The sequence below is a fragment of the Hemibagrus wyckioides genome, linkage group LG03 (genome assembly GCF_019097595.1).
Source record: "Hemibagrus wyckioides isolate EC202008001 linkage group LG03, SWU_Hwy_1.0, whole genome shotgun sequence".
Classification (NCBI taxonomy): Eukaryota; Metazoa; Chordata; class Actinopteri; order Siluriformes; family Bagridae; genus Hemibagrus; species Hemibagrus wyckioides.
The window spans coordinates 6096357-6118836 of record NC_080712.1 but is presented as its reverse complement, the minus strand read 5'-3'; the positions used below and the strand labels follow the sequence as shown (position 1 = coordinate 6118836).

The window sequence follows — 22480 nt, the reverse complement described above, 5'->3', positions numbered from 1 at the left end:
GGATATGTGAAAAAACAAATTCTGCGAATGTGGCAATAATAAAAGGTTTCTTCCGGTTCTGAGTTTTCTCACTCTCAAACTGTATTATTTCTTTCTTTGATGAAGGTTACATGTGTATTAATCCCATGAAAGACTTTGTCTACAATTCTTGGATTTAAATAAAGTGAGTCTATGCAGTCCCAGTCATATCAGATGTTTTCATCCATTTATAGTTACAGTTGATTCCATGGAGCTCCCACAGAATAAGTTAGTCCCTGTTATCACTCATGCTATAGCAGCTGGCTGTTCCAGCACCAAATTCTCCTTTTCCCTCCTTTTATACAAAAATCTCACTTTTAAAGTGCAATCCTGAATATTTTACCATGTTGGAAAGCTTGAAATGAAAGCTTTATACTTGACTGTCAAAACACTGACACACAAAAAAGCATACTTTCCTTCAAATCAATAATTACACACATTTTCTAATGTGTTTATGGAAGCCTCTGCCATACTGCTTTCTGTGATTTGCCCCTGGACCCACTGTTAGCGCTGCTGCTTTCTGACCAATCAGAATCGGGCCTTCAGGACCACTATGGTATAAATGAAATTAAACCTGTGGGCTCCTCTCACCTCACTATCAATAGTACTGAGTGAAATCAGCCCTGCAATAACGTCCTCTTGAGATCGATACAAACGCATTCCCCTTGATAAAGTGTGTGTTTGCTTCATGGCCCCTGCAGACACACTCTTATTTCTCCAGGGAAGAACAGTGAAGGAGAGCCAGCTGACGAGATGGCTGGCACGTTAAACCGCTGTCTGATGTGTCACCTTGGATTGCTTTCGGTTGTTGATGTAAGGGGGCACAACTCTATAATGAGCGTCTTGGAAGGCTCATGACACTTTAAATAGGCAGATATTTATCGGCATGGACGTCCAGCCTGCTATTAATCCAAAACCTTCATTTGTAATAATAAAATTAAACAAGCTTCGCCATTCAGATGATTTATCCTCAGGCACAGCCAAGGCCCACTAGGCAAATGTATCATTATTCCTTTATGTAGGTGTGTGTACGTGAAAGTAAGAGATAGAGTGGTAGAGAGTGCATGACTCTTAGACCTATTAATGGCAATTAAATGTACTGGTGTAACCTTTTTGTTTTAAATTCAATTCAATTTTATTTGTATAGCGCCTTTTACAATGGACATTGTCTCAAAGATTATAAACAGAGAAAGGAGAGTGGGAAAAAATTAAATAAATAAATAAATAAATAAATAAATAAATAAATAAATAAATAAATAAATAAAAAACAATTTAAAAAATAAAAATAAATAGCCAGTACCTCTTTACAGGTATCACCACTTAATATACACTGGGCACTGGGAACAATAGAGATCAGTGATTGGTCATTGGGAATAACTGTGATCAGTCATCAGTGGCGATTAGGAATAATGGTGATCAGTGATTGATTATTGGAAACCATACTGATTAGTGATTGTCTGTTGGAAGTAGTGGTGGTTGGTGATTGGGTGTTAGAAACAATGGTGATTAGTGATTGGGGTTTGGGGGCATTGGTGATTTGTTATTGGATTTTGGGAGCACTGATGATTAGTTATTGGGTTTTGGGAGCAGTGGTGATTAGAGATTGGGTGTTGGGAGCAGTGGTGATTAGTGATTGGCTGTTGGGAGCACTGGTGATTAGTGATTGGCTGTTGGGAGCACTGGTGATGAGTGATTGGGTTTTGGGAGCAATGGTGTGTACTGATGGGGTAGTTGGGTAGAGTGATGATTAGCTGGGAGCATTGGGTGATTGGGTGTTTGGAGCAGTGTTGATTAGTGATGGGGTATGGGGAGCAATGGTGATTAGTTATTAGGTTTTTGGAGCAGTGGTGATTAGTGATTGGCTGCTGGGAGCAGTGGTGATTAGTGATTGGGTGTTGGGAGCAGTGGTGATTAGTGATCAGCTGTGATATGAGCTGAAGTGTTAGATAGACTAAGGTGCAGGATAGTCATTGATATCTGCTTTAAAAATTTCTGGAATTGTCACTAGGTATTTCTTTAGTAAATCACTAATACTCCACATCTGATGACAAAATGGCACCTCACTCTCACTACAGCCCTCTCTCATTAGCTTCACTATAGTAAATGCATAGAAATTAATTTATATGCTTCAATAAAAATAAAATAATAAGCTGAAACTTTCCATGAATTAGGGAATCTCGCAGTCTCTGTTTTCATTCATTCCGTGAAGCGAAGGCTAGAAATACGCAAGACTGTTTCTATCAAGCTCTCAAAACCAAAGGTTGAAAAGTTTCCCATCGCCTTTATTTTAGGAAAGGCTGTAATTATCCCAGCACTCTGGAAATGAAATGATTTCCTCCATTATAGCTACTCCTTCTTTTTTTGTTGTTGTAGTATGTAATTACTCAACACACAATACGCAACGAGCTTATTATAGCCATGTGGGCTTTAAAACACACTTTGAATCGTTTAGAGCTTGAGGAAATGTTACTGATGTGTTGCGGTGTGTGGGTCAGAGAGGATTTGGGATTATATCCAGGTGTTTGTGCACATTGTGGACATACAGTGTGGGATTGTGGGTATTTGTCTATGTACCATAGCAAATGCGAGAAAATAGCTGTCCATAAAGAGCTATCTCGATATCATCTGGACAAAGAGTCAGAAAAGTGCACATAGTGGTCACTTGGGAGATTTAAAATTGTATTTATTTAAATCATTAAGCATTATTCGGTCATTCCCGACTCTTACATTTGCTTTACATATGACAAAACACAGCTACATAGAGTGTGTCCCAGTGGTATATATATGATAAGACATTACTATAAACTTTAATATAAGGCTTTAATATAAACCTGTGATTTCTCCTGTATATCATGAAGGTGAAGGAAACAGACTATAAATGGCAGCACTTTATTTCTATGTTTGTATGTATTTCAAAATAATTCCATTTAGAGTACTCAGGCTGTTTTTCAAGCTCTTTCATTATAGTAGGCTGATTGCTTTATTCTGTTAAAATATTTTTAGATTCCCCTGATAAGTGACTGTTCACAGTGCTGCCTGCTTTGCAAAGAGCTTTCTGACCGTTTCTGGGTCACTTTGCTCCAGGTCACTTGGATTTGGTGACTCAAGTTTGCGAAACATATATACGAAACTTCTCAGCAATGAACTTGCTTCCGTTTAATCGTATAAACAGAATCTCTTAATCTTTCAGTTATTCATTTTAAAGTATATTATACAGAAATTATTATAAATAGTTTACTTATGTGGAATCAGTGGTTATAAATGGGTTAATTCATGTTCGCTGATAAAATATTTATTCTTTTCATTTCTTATTCATGTATAATTCATTCATTCATTTTTAGTAAATGATAAATCGTACACAGGGCCGTGGTGGATCCGGAGGTTTTCCTGGGAATGCTGGGTGTTAGGCAGGAATACACCTTAGACAGACATCATGAAGAGACACGATTACATTTAACATAGTCAATTTTTCCTACCTGGTTTAATGGTTAGTATGTTTGCTGCTCGCTTCTCTGGGGTTAGGTGCTTGATTTACATTTACATTTCTGCCATTTGGCACACGCCCTTATCCAGAGTAATTTTTATCTCATTTTTTATCTCACTGTGCAATTCAGGGTTAAGGGCCTTGCTCAGGGGCCCAGCAGTGGCAGCTTTTTGGACCTGGGATCCACAACCTTCTAATCAGTAGTGCACCACCTTACCCACTAAGGTACTGAGTGAGTGAGTGTATGAGTGAGTGAGAAGGTGAGTGAGTGAGTGAATGAGTGTATGAGTGAGTGTATGAGTGAGTGAGTGAGTGTATGAGTGAGTGAGTGAATGAGTGTATGAGTGTATGAGTGAGTGAGTGAGTGAGTGAGTGAGTGAGTGTATGAGTGAGTGTATGAGTGAGTGAGTGAGTGTATGAGTGAGTGAGTGAGTGAGTGTATGAGTGAGTGAGTGAGTGAGTGTATGAGTGAGTGAGTGAGTGAGTGTATGAGTGAGTGAGTGTATGAGTGAGTGTATGAGTGAGTGAGTGAGTGAGTGTATGAGTGAGTGAGTGAGTGAGTGAGTGAGTGAGTGAGTGAATGAGTGTATGAGTGAGTGAGTGTATGAGTGTATGAGTGAGTGTATGAGGGAGTGTATGAGTGAGTGAGTGAGAAGGTGAGTGAGTGAGTGAGTGTATGAGTGAGTGTATGAGTGATTGAGTGAGTGAGTGAATGAGTGTATGAGTGAGTGAGTGAGTGTATGAGTGAGTGAGTGAGTGAGTGTATGAGTGAGTGAGTGAGTGAGTGAGTGTATGAGTGAGTGAGTGAGTGAGTGTATGAGTGAGTGAGTGAGTGTATGAGTGAGTGAGTGAGTGAGTGTATGAGTGAGTGAGTGTATGAGTGAGTGTATGAGTGAGTGAGTGAGTGAGTGAGTGTATGAGTGAGTGAGTGAGTGAGTGAGAGTATGAGTGAGTGTATGAGTGAGTGAGTGAGTGAGTGAGTGAGTGAGTGTATGAGTGAGTGAGTGTATGAGTGAGTGAGTGAGTGAGTGAGTGTATGAGTGAATGAGTGAGTGAATGAGTGAGTGAGTGAGTGAGTGAGTGTGTGAGTGAATGAGTGAGTGAGTGAGTGAGTGAGTGAGTGAGAGTATGAGTGAGTGAGTGAGAGTATGAGTGAGTGAGTGAGTGAGTGTATGAGTGAGTGAGAGTATGAGTGAGTGTATGAGTGAGTGAGAGTATGAGTGAGTGAGTGAGTGAGTGAGAGTATGAGTGAGAGTATGAGTGTGAGTGAGTGAGTGAGAGTATGAGTGAGAGTATGAGTGAGAATATGAGTGAGTGAGTGTGTGTGAGTGAGTGAGAGTATGAGTGAGAGTATGAGTGAGTGTGAGTGAGTGAGTGAGTGAGTGAGTGAGTGAGTGTGTGAGTGAATGAGTGAGTGAGTGAGTGAGTGAGTGAGAGTATGAGTGAGTGAGTGAGTGAGTGAGAGTATGAGTGAGAGTATGAGTGAGTGAGTGAGTGAGTGAGAGTATGAGTGAGAGTATGAGTGAGTGTATGAGTGAGTGAGAGTATGAGTGAGTGAGTGAGTGAGTGAGTGAGAGTATGAGTGAGAGTATGAGTGTGAGTGAGTGAGTGAGAGTATGAGTGAGTGAGTGAGTGAGTGAGAGTATGAGTGAGAGTATGAGTGAGTGAGTGTGTGTGAGTGAGTGAGAGTATGAGTGAGAGTATGAGTGAGTGAGTGAGTGAGTGAGTGAGTGAGAGTATGAGTGAGTGAGTGAGTGAGTGAGTGAGAGTATGAGTGAGAGTATGAGTGAGTGTATGAGTGAGTGAGTGAGTGAGTGAGTGAGAGTATGAGTGAGAGTATGAGTGTGAGTGAGTGAGTGAGTGTGAGTGAGTGAGTGAGTGAGTGAGTGAGTGAGTGTGTGAGTGAATGAGTGAGTGAGTGAATGAGTGAGTGAGTGAGAGTGTGTGAGTGAGTGAATGATTGATTGATTGATTGATTGATTGATTGATTGACACCCCCACAATTAATATCTCATAGACAGAATAACAACACTGAGTCTGTTAGTCTAGACAGGTCTCAGACTGAATCCTAAAAATGTATTCTCAGTAAAGAGTTCAGTGTCATGTTCACTAGATGGCAGACTTGGATCAGTCATGAAGTTTGATCCCTGCAGTACAAATGCAATTTTGAATGCAAGGAAGCAGAATTTTCATCATGCTGTAAATAAAATTGTTATATTATGATTTTTTTTTATTAAAACATGATGTTGAAGTTTTATGAAAAACTCTTGATTTTAAAAAAAACTTTTGTGTAGGTTTGTAAAGGTGGTTGAAATCTATTTATATAGCAATGCATTTGAGAACGCTAACACAATTCATTTTAAGTGGACCAAGGAAGGACAAGCGTAAGGATTTGAGAGAGTTTGACGAAGGGCCAAATTGTGATGGCTAGACCCCTGGATCAGAGCATCTCCAAAACTGCAGCTCTTGTGCGGTGTTCCCGGTCTGCAGTGGTCAGTATCTATCAAAAGTGCTCCAAGGAAGGAACAGTGGTGAACCGGCGACAGGGTCATGGGCGGTCAAGGCTCATGCACGTGGGGACAGAAGGCCGGCCCGTGTGATCAGATCCAACAGACGAGCTATTGTTGCTCAAATTGCTGAAGAAGTTAATGCTGGCTCTGACAGAAAGGTGTCAGGATACACAGTGCAGGATGGGTCAGGGCTGTTTTGGCAGCACAAGGAGGACCAACACAATATTAGGCAGGTGATCATAATGTTGTGCCTGATCAGTGTATATATATAATATATAATATATATAATATATATCTGAATAAATATCTGATATATATCTCATGGCTAGTTACTATACTAAGTGTAGTAAGCATAAAAAATAATAGTTCTATATCAGCAAACATTAAATCTATGGCTCAGCATTTTTGTAGGTTCAGTAAAGTGCCTTAGTCAGTTTGTTTTTGTGTTGTTCAGCCTCGTTGCTGGCCACTTCCTCTTCCTCTTTAACCACTACTGACCTTTCCCCATCATGGCCTCTCATCTGTTCACAAATAACAAGTCCAAGTATAAAACTTAATGTAAAAGCTCATTCAAAAGCAGAAATAGAGCTGAATTTATTGTACACGCTAAACGTATGGAAAGTCCTATACAGTGTATAGAATTCTAAATTAACGTACTCTACCAGTCAAAAGTTTGGACACACCTTTTAATTCAATGTTTTTTGTTTAGGGATTTATTTTCTACATTCTAAAACAATACTGGAGATTTCAAAACTATGAAATAACACACATGGACTTAAGTAATCCATATGTAATGACGACAAAAAACAGTCAGTTGTTATTTTAAGACACGAAGGTCAGGTGTTCTGGAATAGTTCTTGCAAGAACAGTATTGTCAAGTGCATTTACAAAACCCATCAAACACCATGATGAAACTGGCTCACATGAAGACCATCCCAGTAAAGCAAGACCAAAACTGACCTCTGCTGCAGAGGAGAAGTTCATTTAGAGTGACCAGCCTCAGAAATCACCAATTAACAGCACCTCAGATTAGAGGCGTTATGAAGGCTTTACAGAGCATCAGTAGCAGACATATCTCAATATCAACTGTTCAAACGACATTATTGTGGATTTCAGCCACCTTCAGCATTGTTTTACAATGTAGAAAGAAATAAACATCAGGAAAGACCATGGGATTAGAAGGTGTGTCCAAACTTTTGACTGGTACAGTAGTGTAGGTCAGTGTGAGAGTAAAGGAAATGACCAAATACCAGGACAGTCCCGTGGAGAAATGTTTCATCCTACATGCAAAATGCTGCTATTTTTATCCAACATAGCATATGAGTCCCAACCACACATTATGTCATGAAATAAAAACAGAGCTGATGCATGCAGCCCTGACTCATAGAGTTAGCTTTATTGTGCACTTTTCTCTTCACAAGCTTAAGGAAATTGCAGCTTTCAATCTAATCTAGACACTATAGATTAGATAGATACTATATAGATAGATAGATAGATAGATAGATAGATAGATAGATAGATAGATAGATAGATAGATAGATAGATAGATAGATAGATAGATAGATAGATAGATAGATAGATAGATAGATAGATAGTCGGATGAATTGACAGATGAAGAATCAAATGCAGATAAATCTAGAAATCTGGGAATGATATGATGCATTTGCACAGTGGGACATGATTGGCTCTTACATGTTATGATGTAGGCAGCACAGAGGCTTAGTGGTTAGCACTGTTGCCTCACAGCAAGATGGTCCTGGGTTCAAATCATGGGTTTGAACAGGCAGGGGCCTTTCTGTGTGGAATTTGCATGTTCTCCCTGTGCCTGCGTGGGTTTACTCCGCGTACTCCGGTTTCCTCCCACAGTCCAAAAACAACGTTGATTGGTAATTCTAAATTGCTCATAGTTATCTGTCTATATGTGTGGCCCTGTCGAGTGGCGACCTGTCCAGGTGACCCTAATTAGGAATACAACACAGTACTAATTAGGGTATTGGAAATGGATGTTATGATGCAATAACATTCAGATGTTCAGCAGTGTCGGTTTAAATCACATCCACAGTGAAAAATAATAATAATACAATAAATACAACTTTGTGTATTTTAAATACTAAACTCGTCACAGATTAAGATTATGAAGATTATGAAGTTTCTACACTACAGAATGTTTCATCCTCTTTCCAGCAGAACAGCATTAGAGATTATACACATGGAAGCGCCAGGCGTGAGAGACTCTTTCTGCCTCTTTGTCCTTTTCCCGTTGGGTGGGATTGCGGTCTGGGCTGGATTAGTGAGCGTTGTGATTGTGCACTGGATTTCCTCTTTGATAGGACACTTCCTTCCCTTTCCCTGCTCTCTCCTGGTGGTGTGCGTTTTTTATTAATGAATGAGCCTTCCTATTGTCAGTGTGTAACAACACTGCTCACAATTACACTAGTTTACATCAATATATATGACTACCGTACATGTAGCATATATTACACTATTGGTGAGACTGTATAATGATAATGTGCTTTAACTCATTGCTCATCTGTAATAATTCTACAATCCATCACACAACAAATTCAGTTTTAACTCAATTACAGTTTTAAGTCCATTTTGCCGCATTCAGGTCAAAACAGCTTGAAAAAACATGGATGCCCAGAGTAGTGATATTTCATTGCTAATCTCTGAATTTGATACATATATAAAGAAGATCTTCATTAATTATTTGTACAAGATTGGTGATAAGACAGGTCTAGTTCATGGTTGCTCCAAAAAAGGATGTAAATATGGTCTTATCATGTTGATGACTGATATCAACAGAATTATGCTAGATTTTTTTTTAACTTGTAGCTTTTAAAAAATACAAGACAACACAACAGCTACATATGAAGTAAAATCCAGAAAATGACTCAAACGGAAATCTATTGATGCTGAGCCGCCACCTCATTTGTGCCGGAGAAGTGGGGCAAGGGGGACTGGGAATTCCAAGATGAATGACCATTCCATTACACTTTTCCGTGTGGGAGGTCGGGTTTTTCAGAGTTCAGAGTACAACCGATTGCAGCACTCATTGAGCAAAATGATAGATTTAGATATCAACCTCCGGTTTAATATCAGCCTTCATCTACCGCTGGCTGCTGGACCAGGAATGTGGGAAGCCTACACAATGGTCCTGCTTCATTATTGTATTCAATGTGCCTTTGTGAGCTTCCTCTCACGCCTCGGAAGTGAATATCACCCACATTACTTTACATAACAGTCCACGTTCATTAGAGTGTGCACCATGCTTAACATTCAGAACAATGTAGCTGAAATTAAACTTCTATGGAAATGATGACCGGAAGTCAGCAAAGGAAGTGTTTAAAACATTACTGAAACTCAGAGACACCCTACAGGGTCCTAAAGGTAGAGGATATACTTCACAGTACTCCATAATCTCTTCAGAATGGACTTAAGGAAATACTTCAAGCTGCTTTTCTAATTGGGGAATCACTGAATCAAACCACTTGTAATTCGGTTGATTCAAAAGAACCGATTCGTAAATATGACTCGTCACGACTCATCACTGCTTTAACCAATCGTGGGAGGCCAGATTCAGAGAGGGCGTGTTTGGTGTACAGTATTGTGTTTCGTTTTGGGGTACGTCGTGTGCGTGTGTGTGTGTGTGCGTGGGCGCGTGTGTGCGTGTGTATGTATGTGTGAGAGCGGAATGAGGCTGGAATAACGGAGCGGCTGCTTGGACTTTTGATGTGGAGGTTTTACATTCCTGATCACCAGCTTCACGACTGCATGGAGGCTTTTCAGTGGGATTCCCATCTTCTAGACGTATTGAATAGTTTTAGGGAATTTGGTGCCAATCCTAGGAGTTGACTTTGGATTCTTTCAAACGGATTTTTGTGGCTGTTGTTGGATTTTTTTAATACCTTGCATTAGGAGCGTTTGGTGATCGGATGCCCAACTTGTACTCAAGTTCAAAGCTGTCCTTTTTGGCATCTTTCTGAGTTGATGAGCTTTATACGGCGTTTCGGTGACGTGAAACCGGGCCGCTTCATCCAGCCAAGACGCACCGGCGACCCGTAAACCCAGTCGTTCACACGTCCAAATCTCTGCATCATGTCTTTAAGCAGAAGCATCGAATGGGAGCACTTTGAGGAGAGGGAGAAGATACCGCGTTCGGGTCGCGGAAGCGCATCCAGTTCTCGCGGCGCGTCCCGGGGAAACGGGAACGGCTACGGCTCCGTGGCGAGTCCCGCGCACAGCGCGCACTGCAGCTTCTACCGGGCGCGCACGCTGCGCTCACTCGCCGCCGAGAAGAAGGCACGGAAAGTGCGCTTCTACCGCAACGGAGACCGCCACTTTGAGGGCTTGGCGTATGCCGTGTCCGGTGACCGCTTCCGCTCTCTGGATGCGCTTCTCGTGGAACTCACGCGATCTCTGTCGGATGGCGCGAGTTTACCGCAGGGAGTGCGCCTCATTTATACTATAGATGGCACGAGGAAGGTCAGCAGCCTGGATGAGCTTGTCGAGGGTGAGTGTGTGTATGTCTGTGTGTTTATTTAAGTTCATACCAGTTCACACAAACATAATAATTATCCATTATGGCAAAAAAAATAAAAAAAATAAAAACATACACGCATTCAGGCTTAGTCTTTAACTCAAAAATCATCAACTCAGGTGTTTCAGTAAAAAAATAATAATAATTAAAAAAACAGCCAGCAAGACTTTTCATGAATATTCATAAATCTTTAATTGGCCTTACGTTTCTATGATTCATTATAATAATTATTTTCAAATAAACATTATTAATGCGCCATGTGTTATGAATAATTACTTAATAACATTTAATCACGTTCTAAATCAACTGTCACTATTCATTAAATACCCTGCAAAAAACTCTGTGTAATTACTCCCAGCCAACTTCTTTTGGGTTCCATCCCATATAAATACACTTAACTGCTGTTAATGACAGAATTAGCTAATTGGAACATCCATTAACAGATTTTAATTCACATTAATTCACCAGAAAAAAAAACTAAGCGTGCTGTGCCAAGCGTCTATCAGACCGGAAGACTGAGTCTAGATGAAAGAAGATGAAGACTGAGTCTAGATGAAGGGGAAGTGGGCGGGGCTTATGAGGGGTCAGTTGATGTTCAGCAGCTCTGTAATTGTTAAATATTCCAAGTTCATATGTCAGTTTCTTCATCTGATGCTTTTTTTTTTTTTAAGTCAGGACTGTTTTATTGGTTTATTTATGAGCTTGAACTCAGACCTTGGTGCGAAAATGCAGAGCTTCCATAAATAAAGTCATCTTTAAAAAGTCTATATATTTTTAATTCTGCTGAAATATTAACTTTTTCAAGTGACTAAAGATTCAAAAAAAGATTTTGACTGAAGGAAGCAGATGTTTCCTTGATTTGCTTGTCTTTTTACATGTTGCAGGTCCTCCAGGGTTTTTATTTATTCATTTATTCATCCATTCATTTTTAAAATGTAATTTATTTTAATTTAATTAAATTTTATTTCATTTTATTTCAGTTAGTTTTGCTGCAGGTTATTTTATTTATTTATTTATTTATTTATTTATTTATTTATTTATTTATTTATTTATTTATTTATTTATTTTTTTATGGGAAAAACTACTTGAATTGGCACAGCAATCTTCTTTAAACTCATACCAGTTACTAGTGAAGACTTACATATATGTAATATATACTTTTTGTGATAACTGTACTCATGTTTGGAGCATGTGAATAAAAAGAAAGCTTTGGTTGTGATGACGTCACACAACACTTCTCGACCCAGATCTTCAGAAAATCTGCATTTGTTTTGAAAAATTGTGTGATTTTGCATTAATTCCTATTGCAATTATATATAGACATTACATGTAGTAAAATACTTTTCACTGTTGTCCGTGTATAAATTAAATATAGAATAAAAAATAAAAAATATAAATAATAATCGCTGATGTTGCACATCTGTGGGATGGCATGCTGACAGCCAAAAAATGGGAACTGTAGAAAGAGCTAAATAGAGATCCATTAGGGAAGAAATCACACTGCCCCATGCATGCTCCAGGAGTGTGTTTATTGTCTGATAATCAGAATAATTTAATATAAATGGAAGGGAAAGGGGGATTACAGAGTGGACGATGTCCTGCATCAGAAAATTCACCACAGCGAGCTTGTTTTTCATGCTGAAGCTAAAAAGATGTGAAAGAAAAATATGCTTTCATTTTCCAATGCCTGAAGGTTTTGGTCTTGTTTCAGTTCCTTTGTGTGGTTTTTGAGCTATAGTTATGGCATTAATAGTTGAGACAATGACTGATGTGACAGTGAAGGAATATAAAATGTATTATATTACCTTGTCAAGCCTTCAGGTTGTATGAGATGGATTTGTAGCACACATGCAACTTTTCTATATTTTCTATATGAAAGTAATAGACGTGTGATGGAGCGCTATAGCTGTATTCAAGACGGTTGAACAAAAGTCTGTCTAAAAATACTGGATATAATCTGCTCAAGTAAGGTCAGGAGGCTTTTATTGTCATTTCAACCATATACACTGATCAAGCATAACATTATGAGCACTGAGAGGTGGTGAATAACACTGATGATCTCCTCATCATGGCACCTGTTAGTGGGTGGGATATATTAGGCAGCAAGTCAACATTTTGTCCTCAAAGTTGATGTGTTAGAAGCAGGAATAATGGACAAGCGTAAGGATTTGAGAGAGTTTGACGAAGGGCCAAATTGTGATGGCTAGACCACTGGATCAGAGCATCTCCAAAACTGCAGCTCTTGTGCGGTGTTCCCGGTCTGCAGTGGTCAGTATCTATCAAAAGTGCTCCAAGGAAGGAACAGTGGTGTACCGGTGACAGGGTCATGGGCGGTCAAGGCTCATTGATGCACGTGGGGAGCGAAGGCTGGGCCGTGTGATCTGATCATACAGACGAGCTACTGTTGTTCAAATTGCTGAAGAAGTTAATGCTGGTTCTGATAGAAAGGTGTCAGAATACACAGTGCAGGACGGGTCAGGGCTGTTTTGGCAGCAAAAGGGGGACCAACAAAATATTAGGCAGGTGATCATAATGTTATCTATCTTACACATACATATAGATAATATTCTCCAGTTGAGGTTAAAAAAATCTTTATATGAAAGTTTAGTTGTAGATGATACTGCAGGCAGAAAACCTCTACAATGATACTAGAACTCAGAGCCTTTGACTCATATTGACTCTATTATTGTCCAGTTGAGTCAATAGAATTGATTTGTGTCCAGGAAGCAGGTGTAAGTGCTGTGAGTTTTTAACATGCATGCTGTTAAAGCAGAACGTTTCAGAACCATGATTTCCAAATCCATATGGCACTCTGAGATTGATTTCCACCTCCAGGGGTTAGTTCCATAAAGAGACTCCATGAGTGCTGTGATGATCCTGAACCTGATCGCCTGTGAATGTGACTTGAGTTGTGTAGAAGGGATGAGATTTCTCTACCACAGACCAAAAGTATAACATCTGAAAAGTGTTTGTGTGTGTGTGTGTGTGTGTGTGTTTGGCCATCCTGGCTTCAGTTTTTTAATCAGTTTGCCAGCATGAAGCTTCTGTCACAGTCATATGCAGTTTTTGTCTAAATGACGCTTCACAATCTCGGCTTTCCCAAAAGCATCACCTTACCTAGGGGGGAGAGAGAGAGAGAGTGTGTGTAAGGGGTATGAGAGGGAGAGAGAGGGAGGAGGAGAGACAGAGTGAGAAAAAGAGAGAGGGAGAGAGAGTGCGAGGTGTTTGAGAGGGAGAGAAAGTAAGGGAGAGAGACAGAGGGAGAAAAAGCGAGAGAGGGAGAGAGAATGTGAGGTGTTTGAGAGAGGGGGGGAGTGACAGAGGTTTGAGAGAGAAAGAGAGAGAGAGAGAGAGGTTTTAGAAAGAGAGAGAGAGAGTGAGGGAGAGAGAGAGAGGTTGGGGAGAGCTTGGGAGAGAGAGTGTGAGGGGATTGAAAGAGAGAGAGAGAGAGAGAGGGGGTGAGGGAGAGCTTGGGAGAGAGAGTGTGAGGGGATTGAAAGAGAGAGAGAGGGGGGGGGTGAGGGAGAGCTTGGGAGAGAGAGTGTGAGGGAATTGAAAGAGAGAGAGAGAGAGAGAGAGAGAGAGTGAGGGAGAGAGAGAGAGAGAGAGAGAGAGAGAGTGTAAGGGGTATGAGAGGGAGAGAGAGGGAGGGAGAGAGACAGAGTGAGAAAAAGAGAGAGGGAGAGAGAGTGTGAGGTGTTTGAGAGGGAGAGAAAGTAAGGGAGAGAGACAGAGGGAGAAAAAGAGAGAGAGAGAGAGAGAGAGTGTAAGGGGTATGAGAGGGAGAGAGAGGGAGGAGGAGAGACAGTGAGAAAAAGAGAGAGGGAGAGAGAGTGTGAGGTGTTTGAGAGGGAGAGAAAGTAAGGGAGAGAGACAGAGGGAGAAAAAGCGAGAGAGGGAGAGAGAATGTGAGGTGTTTGAGAGAGGGGGGGAGTGAGAGAGGTTTGAGAGAGAGAGAGAGAGAGAGAGAGAGAGAGGGAGGTTTTAGAAAGAGAGAGAGAGTGAGGGAGAGAGAGAGAGATGTTGGGGAGAGCTTGGGAGAGAGAGTGTGAGGGGATTGAAAGAGAGAGAGAGAGAGGGTGAGGGAGAGCTTGGGAGAGAGAGTGTGAGGGGATTGAAAGAGAGAGAAAGAGAGAGAGAGGGTGAGGGAGGGAGAGAGAGAGAGAGAGCTTGGGGGAGAGCTTGGGAGAAAGAGTGTGAGGGGATTGAAAGAGAGAGAGAGAGAGAGAGAGGGCGAGGGAGAGCTTGGGAGAGAGAGTGTGAGGGGATTGAAAGAGAGAGAGAGAGAGAGAGAGAGAGAGGGTGAGGGAGAGCTTGGGAGAGAGAGTGTGAGGGGATTGAAAGAGAGAGAGAGAGAGAGAGAGAGAGAGAGAGAGAGGGTGAGGGAGAGCTTGGGAGAGAGAGTGTGAGGGGATTGAAAGAGAGAGAAAGAGAGAGAGAGAGGGTGAGGGAGGGAGAGAGAGAGAGAGATCTACCATGTAACGATGCTCTTTGTGCCCTGATCTCTGTAGTCCTGTTTAATCATCATGCCTGAAGTAATTCACTGAAACCAACTCTTTAAGAACAAAGGATTTCTGGATATTTGAATTCTAATGACAAATTATTCATCACTTTATATAATACTGTAAATAGGACAGGGATATTAATAATACAATAATAGAAATAACGGAACTACAAATAAAATATTACATAAAATTCACATAAAATTTTACTCAGCAAATCCTGATTTCATCACTTACACAAAACTTAATTTAAACACGTTTCTAATGACTAGATTGAACGATGAGGGGTGAGCGTGATGGTGCATGTATAGTAGAACAGAGCAGTGGTCATGCATCTGATACTAAACACCAGGGCAGTGGGTTCGATTCTCAGCTCACATGTTAGCTCGGGGATTGATTTTATTCAGGGATTTGAAAATCCACGCTCAGATCAAGTTAGATGTAGAGAAACTAACCTTATTAATGTTACTCAATTCAGTCATGTGGAACCGAATTCTGGGTTCTGATTGGTCAAACAGTGTTCACTAACAGCTGCTGTGAAAGTGGTTCTGGCTTCAAGGCAAATCACAGGTTTATATTAATGCACTTGGTCTGGTGTGTTTTTGTTGTTCTTACAGTAACAGCTCTTTCACAGGGACCCTACAAACATTATCACAATTGCCTTGACACAATTTCAGCTTAAAATATTACATTGTTAAGTAGTAAAGGAAAAGTTGCTCTGGTGAAATATTTGGTGAAAAAAACATTTATGTAACATTTGTGAATGAAGGTTTGAATCAGAGCCAGTGCTTTAAAGAAGGTGAAGAGACTCCTTGAAGTTTGTGGTTTCTTGTCAGCAGGTTTCTGAGATTTCTGAGTCCAAAGAGCCCAGTGAGAGGCCAGACTGAAACCCATGGACTGCATAAGCCAAGTGCTGTTATTGGATGTTCCTCATTAGTATAGTAGACAGTATCTCCACCTACTCACACAGAAGACCGGGGTTCAATTCCCCTACGTGGAGGTTGATCCACTTTCCATCAACTGTAGGAACCCGATAAGATCTCAGACTGTGTGTACCCCTTGCTCTCAATCAGTTTGATTTGATCCCTTCCACTGGAGTGCTGTGATGAGGTCTCAACTTGCCCTGGAGAAGGACCAGTGGTATGTCTAGCCACCACTGCCACCTGCCTTAGAACATTAAGTTTGATTCCCTGCTCTGTTTAAGGTTGTGGTAGCTCAAGTGGTTAAGGCTTGGGGTTGTTGATGGGAAGATCAGGCTTCAAGCCCCAGCACCACTATGATGCCACTGTTGGGACCTTGAGCAAGGCCCTCGACCCTCCATCATGGCTGACCCTCTGCTCTGACCACAACTCTTCAAGGATAGTATATGTGAAGAAAGAATTTCACTGTGCAGTAATGTATATGTGACAGTTAAAGGCTACTTCAGATAAAAACCGGACAGGAACGAAAGACAGAGTAGCTGTTTATAGCTACTCTATAGCTAATGTAAGCAATGACAGGAAGTAAATGCTTTCATAGATATTCCATGATGTTAAATGTAAATATGCTGTAAAACAGGACTGCCTCATTAAGTGATGTGAAATTATTTCCCTTTAACTCCAATCGTCATGACAACAGATGAGTCAGGGCTTTCATTGTGAGACAAGCACTCAGGGCATCTCAGAGAACAAAAATGTATATGGTATCTACATTTACTTTGCAGCTAATTCAGAAATACTTCTGAAACACTACAAATCTTAAAGTCCTGAGTGTCTACTTTCATATGAGCTTCATATTAACCACCACTGTGGAGTGGAACATGATAAAGACGTTCAATGCTGAACATGGACACAACAAATCAGACTATAAAAAGGTTTTTATGGCACTAAGCATTTACTGAAAGATTCTTTGGGGGAACCAGAAATGGTTCTTGTGAACCCATTTTCTTTGGTTCATCCTAACTTTTTTTGTATTTATGAGTGGACAAAAACAATGTGTGTTTTTCTTACATTAAAACATTCATAATAAGAGGTATAAAACACCTCAGAATGTGAAGTTATAGGAAAATAATCAACTTCTGGATGGGTCCTGTGCTCTATTCCCTACTTATGTGTCACAGTATATTTTACAAATCTTCAATTTATTACAATAAGCTTCAATTCTTACGTCCTAGTATTTCCTAAATAGGTTCTTTTTCAGTTTTATTACAATTTTCCAAAAACCACATTCAAGCACAGACAGCAGCTGACCGCTGACCAAGCTCATATATCGTATGTCATGACAGCTACAGACAAAGGAGATGGCCGAGCCCCAGCTGATGTTGTTTAAAGATGAGTAAATGGGAAGTCTCAGCTGGACACCAGAAGAACACTAGTTCAGTGAAACAGGGCACAGGGTTGCTACTCGCTGTGGGAATTTCACACCTGAGTCCCATGTCAACGCTGCCTTTGTATCCCACAATCCCCCGGTGTGACCGTAACAAGTTCCCGCCTCTTCCTTATGTGTTAAACTGCTCATTTGTGTCACTCTTCTCATCAGTTACCATGACCCCATCTGGAGCCGAGCGGCTAATTTAGCTTTTTATTAATTCCTCAGCTTAATAATAATTTAGCCCGGTGTCTTGGGAGTCTGGTCGCTTGTTATGTGGAAATGGAATTTTTCTTCTTTTTTTTTATTATCTGTTGACACGTGAAGCTTTAAAAGTAGATTTATAGTTTATAGGTTGAACCTGGGAAGAAACAGGGGAATGGAGAATGTGTTGTTTTATGTTTAAAAGCCAATTTGTTGAAACACAGAAGTCTCAAATTCAGCTTTCAGGAGTGCTTTTTGTTAAGATCCGTCTTTCCTCACTTTATTGTGATTTTTTTGCCTTATTTTCCTCTTAAGAAACTCAGAACTCGACTCTACAAATAGCTGGTTTATAAATACCCCAATCTGGGTCGGTCCAGCGGATGAACCCAGCTCGGGTTGTTTTAGAACGTGGCACTGAGTTAGGATTTTGAATTTTAAACCTAATAGACTGCTGCAGGGATGAGGTATTTTTGTAGAGTGACCCGGAAGTGATCATCCCCCTGGTTCCCTCAACAAAAAGTCAATCAGATTTTACCACTGGATTTTAGTCATATTTTTCTCTCAAATTTTGCCTCATTGGCTAGTTTGTCAGCATGCTAATGTTTAGCCCTCAAGCAAAATTATATGTTAAAAAAAATATTAAAAAAATAAAATATATTATTAAAAAATTTTTTTTTCTTAACTAGATTTATTTTAACTAGATTATAAAATATGTTATAATTATATATATGTTCATCTGAATATTACATTACATTTGCAGTTGCAACTGAGTTTAGTATTTTAGTTCCAACGTTTTATTTTTTAGTTCGTCTTTACAGAAAATTCCTGAAATTATATCAGAAATGAATGCCGCTTTTTCATTTCAGGTCTGGGTTCCTAACCCAGTATGCCAGATTTTGCCGTAATCATCCCAGTTTGGGTCAGATTTCCAGACTCAACAAGTTCATTCATCAGTATAGTCTGAAAAAACCCACTATGAAGCACCATTAAGGCTTTTTTCCCCCAGTTTGCTCCTTAAAGTGTCCAACAAAAGTGTTCTGGATTCTGGAAAGATTGGGATAGCAGGCAATATATATACTGTATTCAGTACATATACTTCTGTTTTTATGAGATTGTTGCTTTTTCAAAACTTCTAATGTCAGCAAATATAAACATCAAAATACAATAAATTGATAAGTTTGATTGGACAAGTTGCCACCACACAGGTTTACAGAGTTGTGGTGAGGTGTTTTGAGGTATTAAGAGGTTTTTAGAGGTGTTTTGAGGTGTGTAGTGGTGTGAAGTTGTGTTTACAGGTTTGTGGAGGTATGGTGAGATGTTCACAGCTGTGTAGAGATATCTAGAGGTGTGTAAAGGTTTGTAGCGGAATGTAGAGATGTGCAGTCATGTTTAGATGTTTGTAGAGGTTCTAAGTAGAACTCTACTATAAGGGGTTTTCCTGTCTGAAAGTATACCACCCTATTTCTGAGGAACCTATTTCTGTGGTTTGTAAAGGTGTATTGAGGTGTTTAGAGGTTTGTAGAGTTGTGTAGAGGTATGTAGAGGTGTGTAGAGGATTGTAGAGGTATGTAGATGTGTGTAGAGGTGTGGTGAAGTGTGTAGAGGTATGTAGAGGTGTGTAGAGTTGTTTAGAGGATTATAGAGGTATGTAGATGTGGTGAGGTAGAGGTGTGGTGAGGTGTGGTGAGGTATGTAGAGGTGTGGTGAGGTGTGTAGAGGTTTGTAGAGATGTGTAGTTGTGTGTAGAGGTTTGTAGAGATGTGTAGTTGTGTTTAGAGGTTTGTAGTGGTGTGGTGGGGTCTGAAGTTGTGTTTAGAGCTGTGTAGAGGTGTTTAAAGGTTTGTAGAGATGTGTAGTTGTGTTTAGAGGTTTGTAGAGGTTTAGGTGAGATGTGTAGAGGTTTGTAGAAGTGTGTAGAGGTTTGTAGAAGTGTCGTGAGATGTGTAGAGGTTTGTAGAGGTGTGTAGAGGTTTGTAGAAGTGTGGTGAGGTTTGTAGAAGTGTGGTGAGGTTTGTAGAGGTGTGGTGAGGTGTGTAGAGGTGTTTAGAGATTTGTAAAGGTTCTTAATGGAACCCGATAACAAGGGTTTTTTCTGTCAGAAAGTTTTCCAAGCAGAACCTATTTCTGAGGAACCATTAATTGTTCTTAAAGCACTTTCTGAAGAGCGGTGGCTTAGCTTAGCAGGTCTAGTTGCACAAGTATGTGCATCCTTTTATAATTGGGGGTGTGGCTGTGTTCAGAATAAACCAATCATATTCAGTCTCATGTTTAAAAGCAATTAGCATACAGTTGTCATGATTAAAGTTATTCTTTTGATTAAAACCTAATAAAGATCAGCTGTTTTTGTTGGATTTTCTTTACAATAAGATCCTGCCATTTTATCAGGAGCAGACTTTTTATGCATTCTAAACCTCACTGTCATTTCCTAAGCTGGTCTTTTATTACCCCGATCGAGCTGCCACCAGCACCACCACCTCCACCACCACCTCTACCACCTCTAGCCTCTCACTCAGGTGCTGAAACTCATCCAAACTGCTGCTGCAGTCTCAGCAGTTTCCCTCTCTTCATCCTCGATAGAGTCTTGATAGGTTTCAAGGGCACTGCAAAAGAAGAAAGGAAGTAAACAAGTTCTATGTCCCAGAAGCTTTAATGCAGATACCTCAAGTTTTATACAGTGATGAGTAACGCTCCTGCTGCATGATGGGATGCCGGCGCTTGATCCTGACGCACTTCTACTGCTGTGGCTCCTTTCATCCTCCAGACCTCCCTGATTCATTCTGATCCTACTCTGCTGCTTGGAGCTTCTGTATTAGTGACTCACGTCCTGCTGCCGTCCCACATGGACAATGTAAAAATGTTCACTTCCTAAAAATTCACTTCATTCTCATTCTCTATAAATTCGTGCCTACAGCTGCTGGTGCTTTAATCCTAAACATAGTCTTGCTTGTACATGGCTCTTATTTTAAGAGAGTGTCTTTTAAAAACTAGCGGATAAGGAAACTGTCCAACATGCTGCCTTAATTCCTCCGCTCTACCAAATGCAAAGTTAACAGTGTTCTGGATTCTGGAAACATTGGGAACACAGCAAATATATATACAGTATACAGTGCATATACCTTATATTTAAAGATATTTAGATGTGTTTTGTGGTGTGATGAAAGGTGTAGGTATTCAAAGTTTTTTTTGAGGTGTGGTAGGATGTGTAGAGGTGTTTAGTTGTGTGTAGAGGTATGTAGAGGTGTTTAGAGGTTTGTAGAGGTGTGATGAGATGTGTAGAGGTATGGTGAAGTTGTAGAGGTGTGCAGAGGTTTTTAGAGGTGTAGGTGAGGTCTGGAAAGGTTTTCAGAGGTTTGCAGAGGTGTGTAGAGGTTTGTAGAGGTATGGTGAGGTGTGTAGAGGAATGGTGAGGTGTGTAGAGGTATGGTGAGGTGTGTAGAGGTATGGTGAGGTGTGTAGAGGTATGGTGAGGTGTGTAGAGGTATGGTGAGGTGTGTAGAGGAATGGTGAGGTGTGTAGAGGTATGGTGAGGTGTGTAGAGGAATGGTGAGGTGTGTAGAGGTGTGTAGAGGTATGGTGAGGTGTGTAGAGGTTTGTAGAGGTATGGTGAGGTGTGTAGAGGTGTGTAGAGGTATGGTGAGGTTTGTAGAGGTGTGTAGAGGTATGGTGAGGTGTGTAGAGGAATGGTGAGGTGTGTAGAGGAATGGTGAGGTGTGTAGAGGTATGGTGAGGTGTGTAGAGGTATGGTGAGGTGTGTAGAGGTATGGTGAGGTGTGTAGAGGAATGGTGAGGTGTGTAGAGGTTTGTAGAGGTATGGTGAGGTGTGTAGAGGTATGGTGAGGTGTGTAGAGGAATGGTGAGGTGTGTTGAGGTGTGTAGAGGTATGGTGAGGTGTGTAGAGGAATGGTGAGGTGTGTAGAGGTTTGTAGAGGTATGGTGAGGTGTGTAGAGGAATGGTGAGGTGTGTAGAGGTATGGTGAGGTGTGTAGAGGAATGGTGAGGTGTGTAGAGGTGTGTAGAGGTATGGTGAGGTGTGTAGAGGAATGGTGAGGTGTGTAGAGGTGTGTAGAGGTATGGTGAGGTGTGTAGAGGAATGGTGAGGTGTGTAGAGGAATGGTGAGGTGTGTAGAGGTGTGTAGAGGTATGGTGAGGTGTGTAGAGGTTTGTATGGTGAGGTGTGTAGAGGAATGGTGAGGTGTGTAGAGGTGTGTAGAGGTATGGTGAGGTGTGTAGAGGTTTGTAGAGGTATGGTGAGGTGTGTAGAGGAATGGTGAAGTGTGTAGAGGTATGGTGAGGTGTGTAGAGGTATGGTGAGGTGTGTAGAGGTGTGTAGAGGTATGGTGAGGTGTGTAGAGGAATGGTGAGGTGTGTAGAGGTATGGTGAGGTGTGTAGAGGTATGGTGAGGTGTGTAGAGGAATGGTGAAGTGTGTAGAGGTATGGTGAGGTGTGTAGAGGTTTGTATGGTGAGGTGTGTAGAGGTATGGTGAGGTGTGTAGAGGTTTGTATGGTGAGGTGTGTAGAGGAATGGTGAGGTGTGTAGAGGTATGGTGAGGTGTGTAGAGGTTTGTAGAGGAATGGTGAGGTGTGTAGAGGTGTGTAGAGGAATGGTGAGGTGTGTAGAGGAATGGTGAGGTGTGTAGAGGTTTGTAGAGGAATGGTGAGGTGTGTAGAGGTGTGTAGAGGAATGGTGAGGTGTGTAGAGGAATGGTGAGGTGTGTAGAGGTTTGTAGAGGTATGGTGAGGTGTGTAGAGGAATGGTGAGGTGTGTAGAGGTATGGTGAGGTGTGTAGAGGTTTGTAGAGGTATGGTGAGGTGTGTAGAGGAATGGTGAGGTGTGTAGAGGTATGTATGGTGAGGTGTGTAGAGGAATGGTGAGGT

The 22480-nt window shown here is 40.9% G+C and overlaps 1 protein-coding gene across 5 annotated transcripts in view; it reads left to right on the top strand.

The window, feature by feature from the left end:
• The first annotated feature begins 9594 nt into the window (after nt 1-9594).
• Nucleotides 9595-22480, top strand: part of dclk2a (doublecortin-like kinase 2a) — a 78874-nt gene continuing 65988 nt past the window's right edge. Inside the window, exon 1 of one of the 5 annotated variants that reach the window (XR_009204338.1) lies at nt 9595-10525. Coding sequence is in view for 4 of the 5 variants with exons in the window: in XM_058386265.1 (XP_058242248.1) it covers nt 10111-10525 (415 nt within the window). In the remaining variant the exon portion in view is untranslated. The remainder of the gene's footprint in view (nt 10526-22480) is intronic. The other 4 variants (XM_058386265.1, XM_058386264.1, XM_058386267.1 and 1 more) reach the window with 4 other exon arrangements.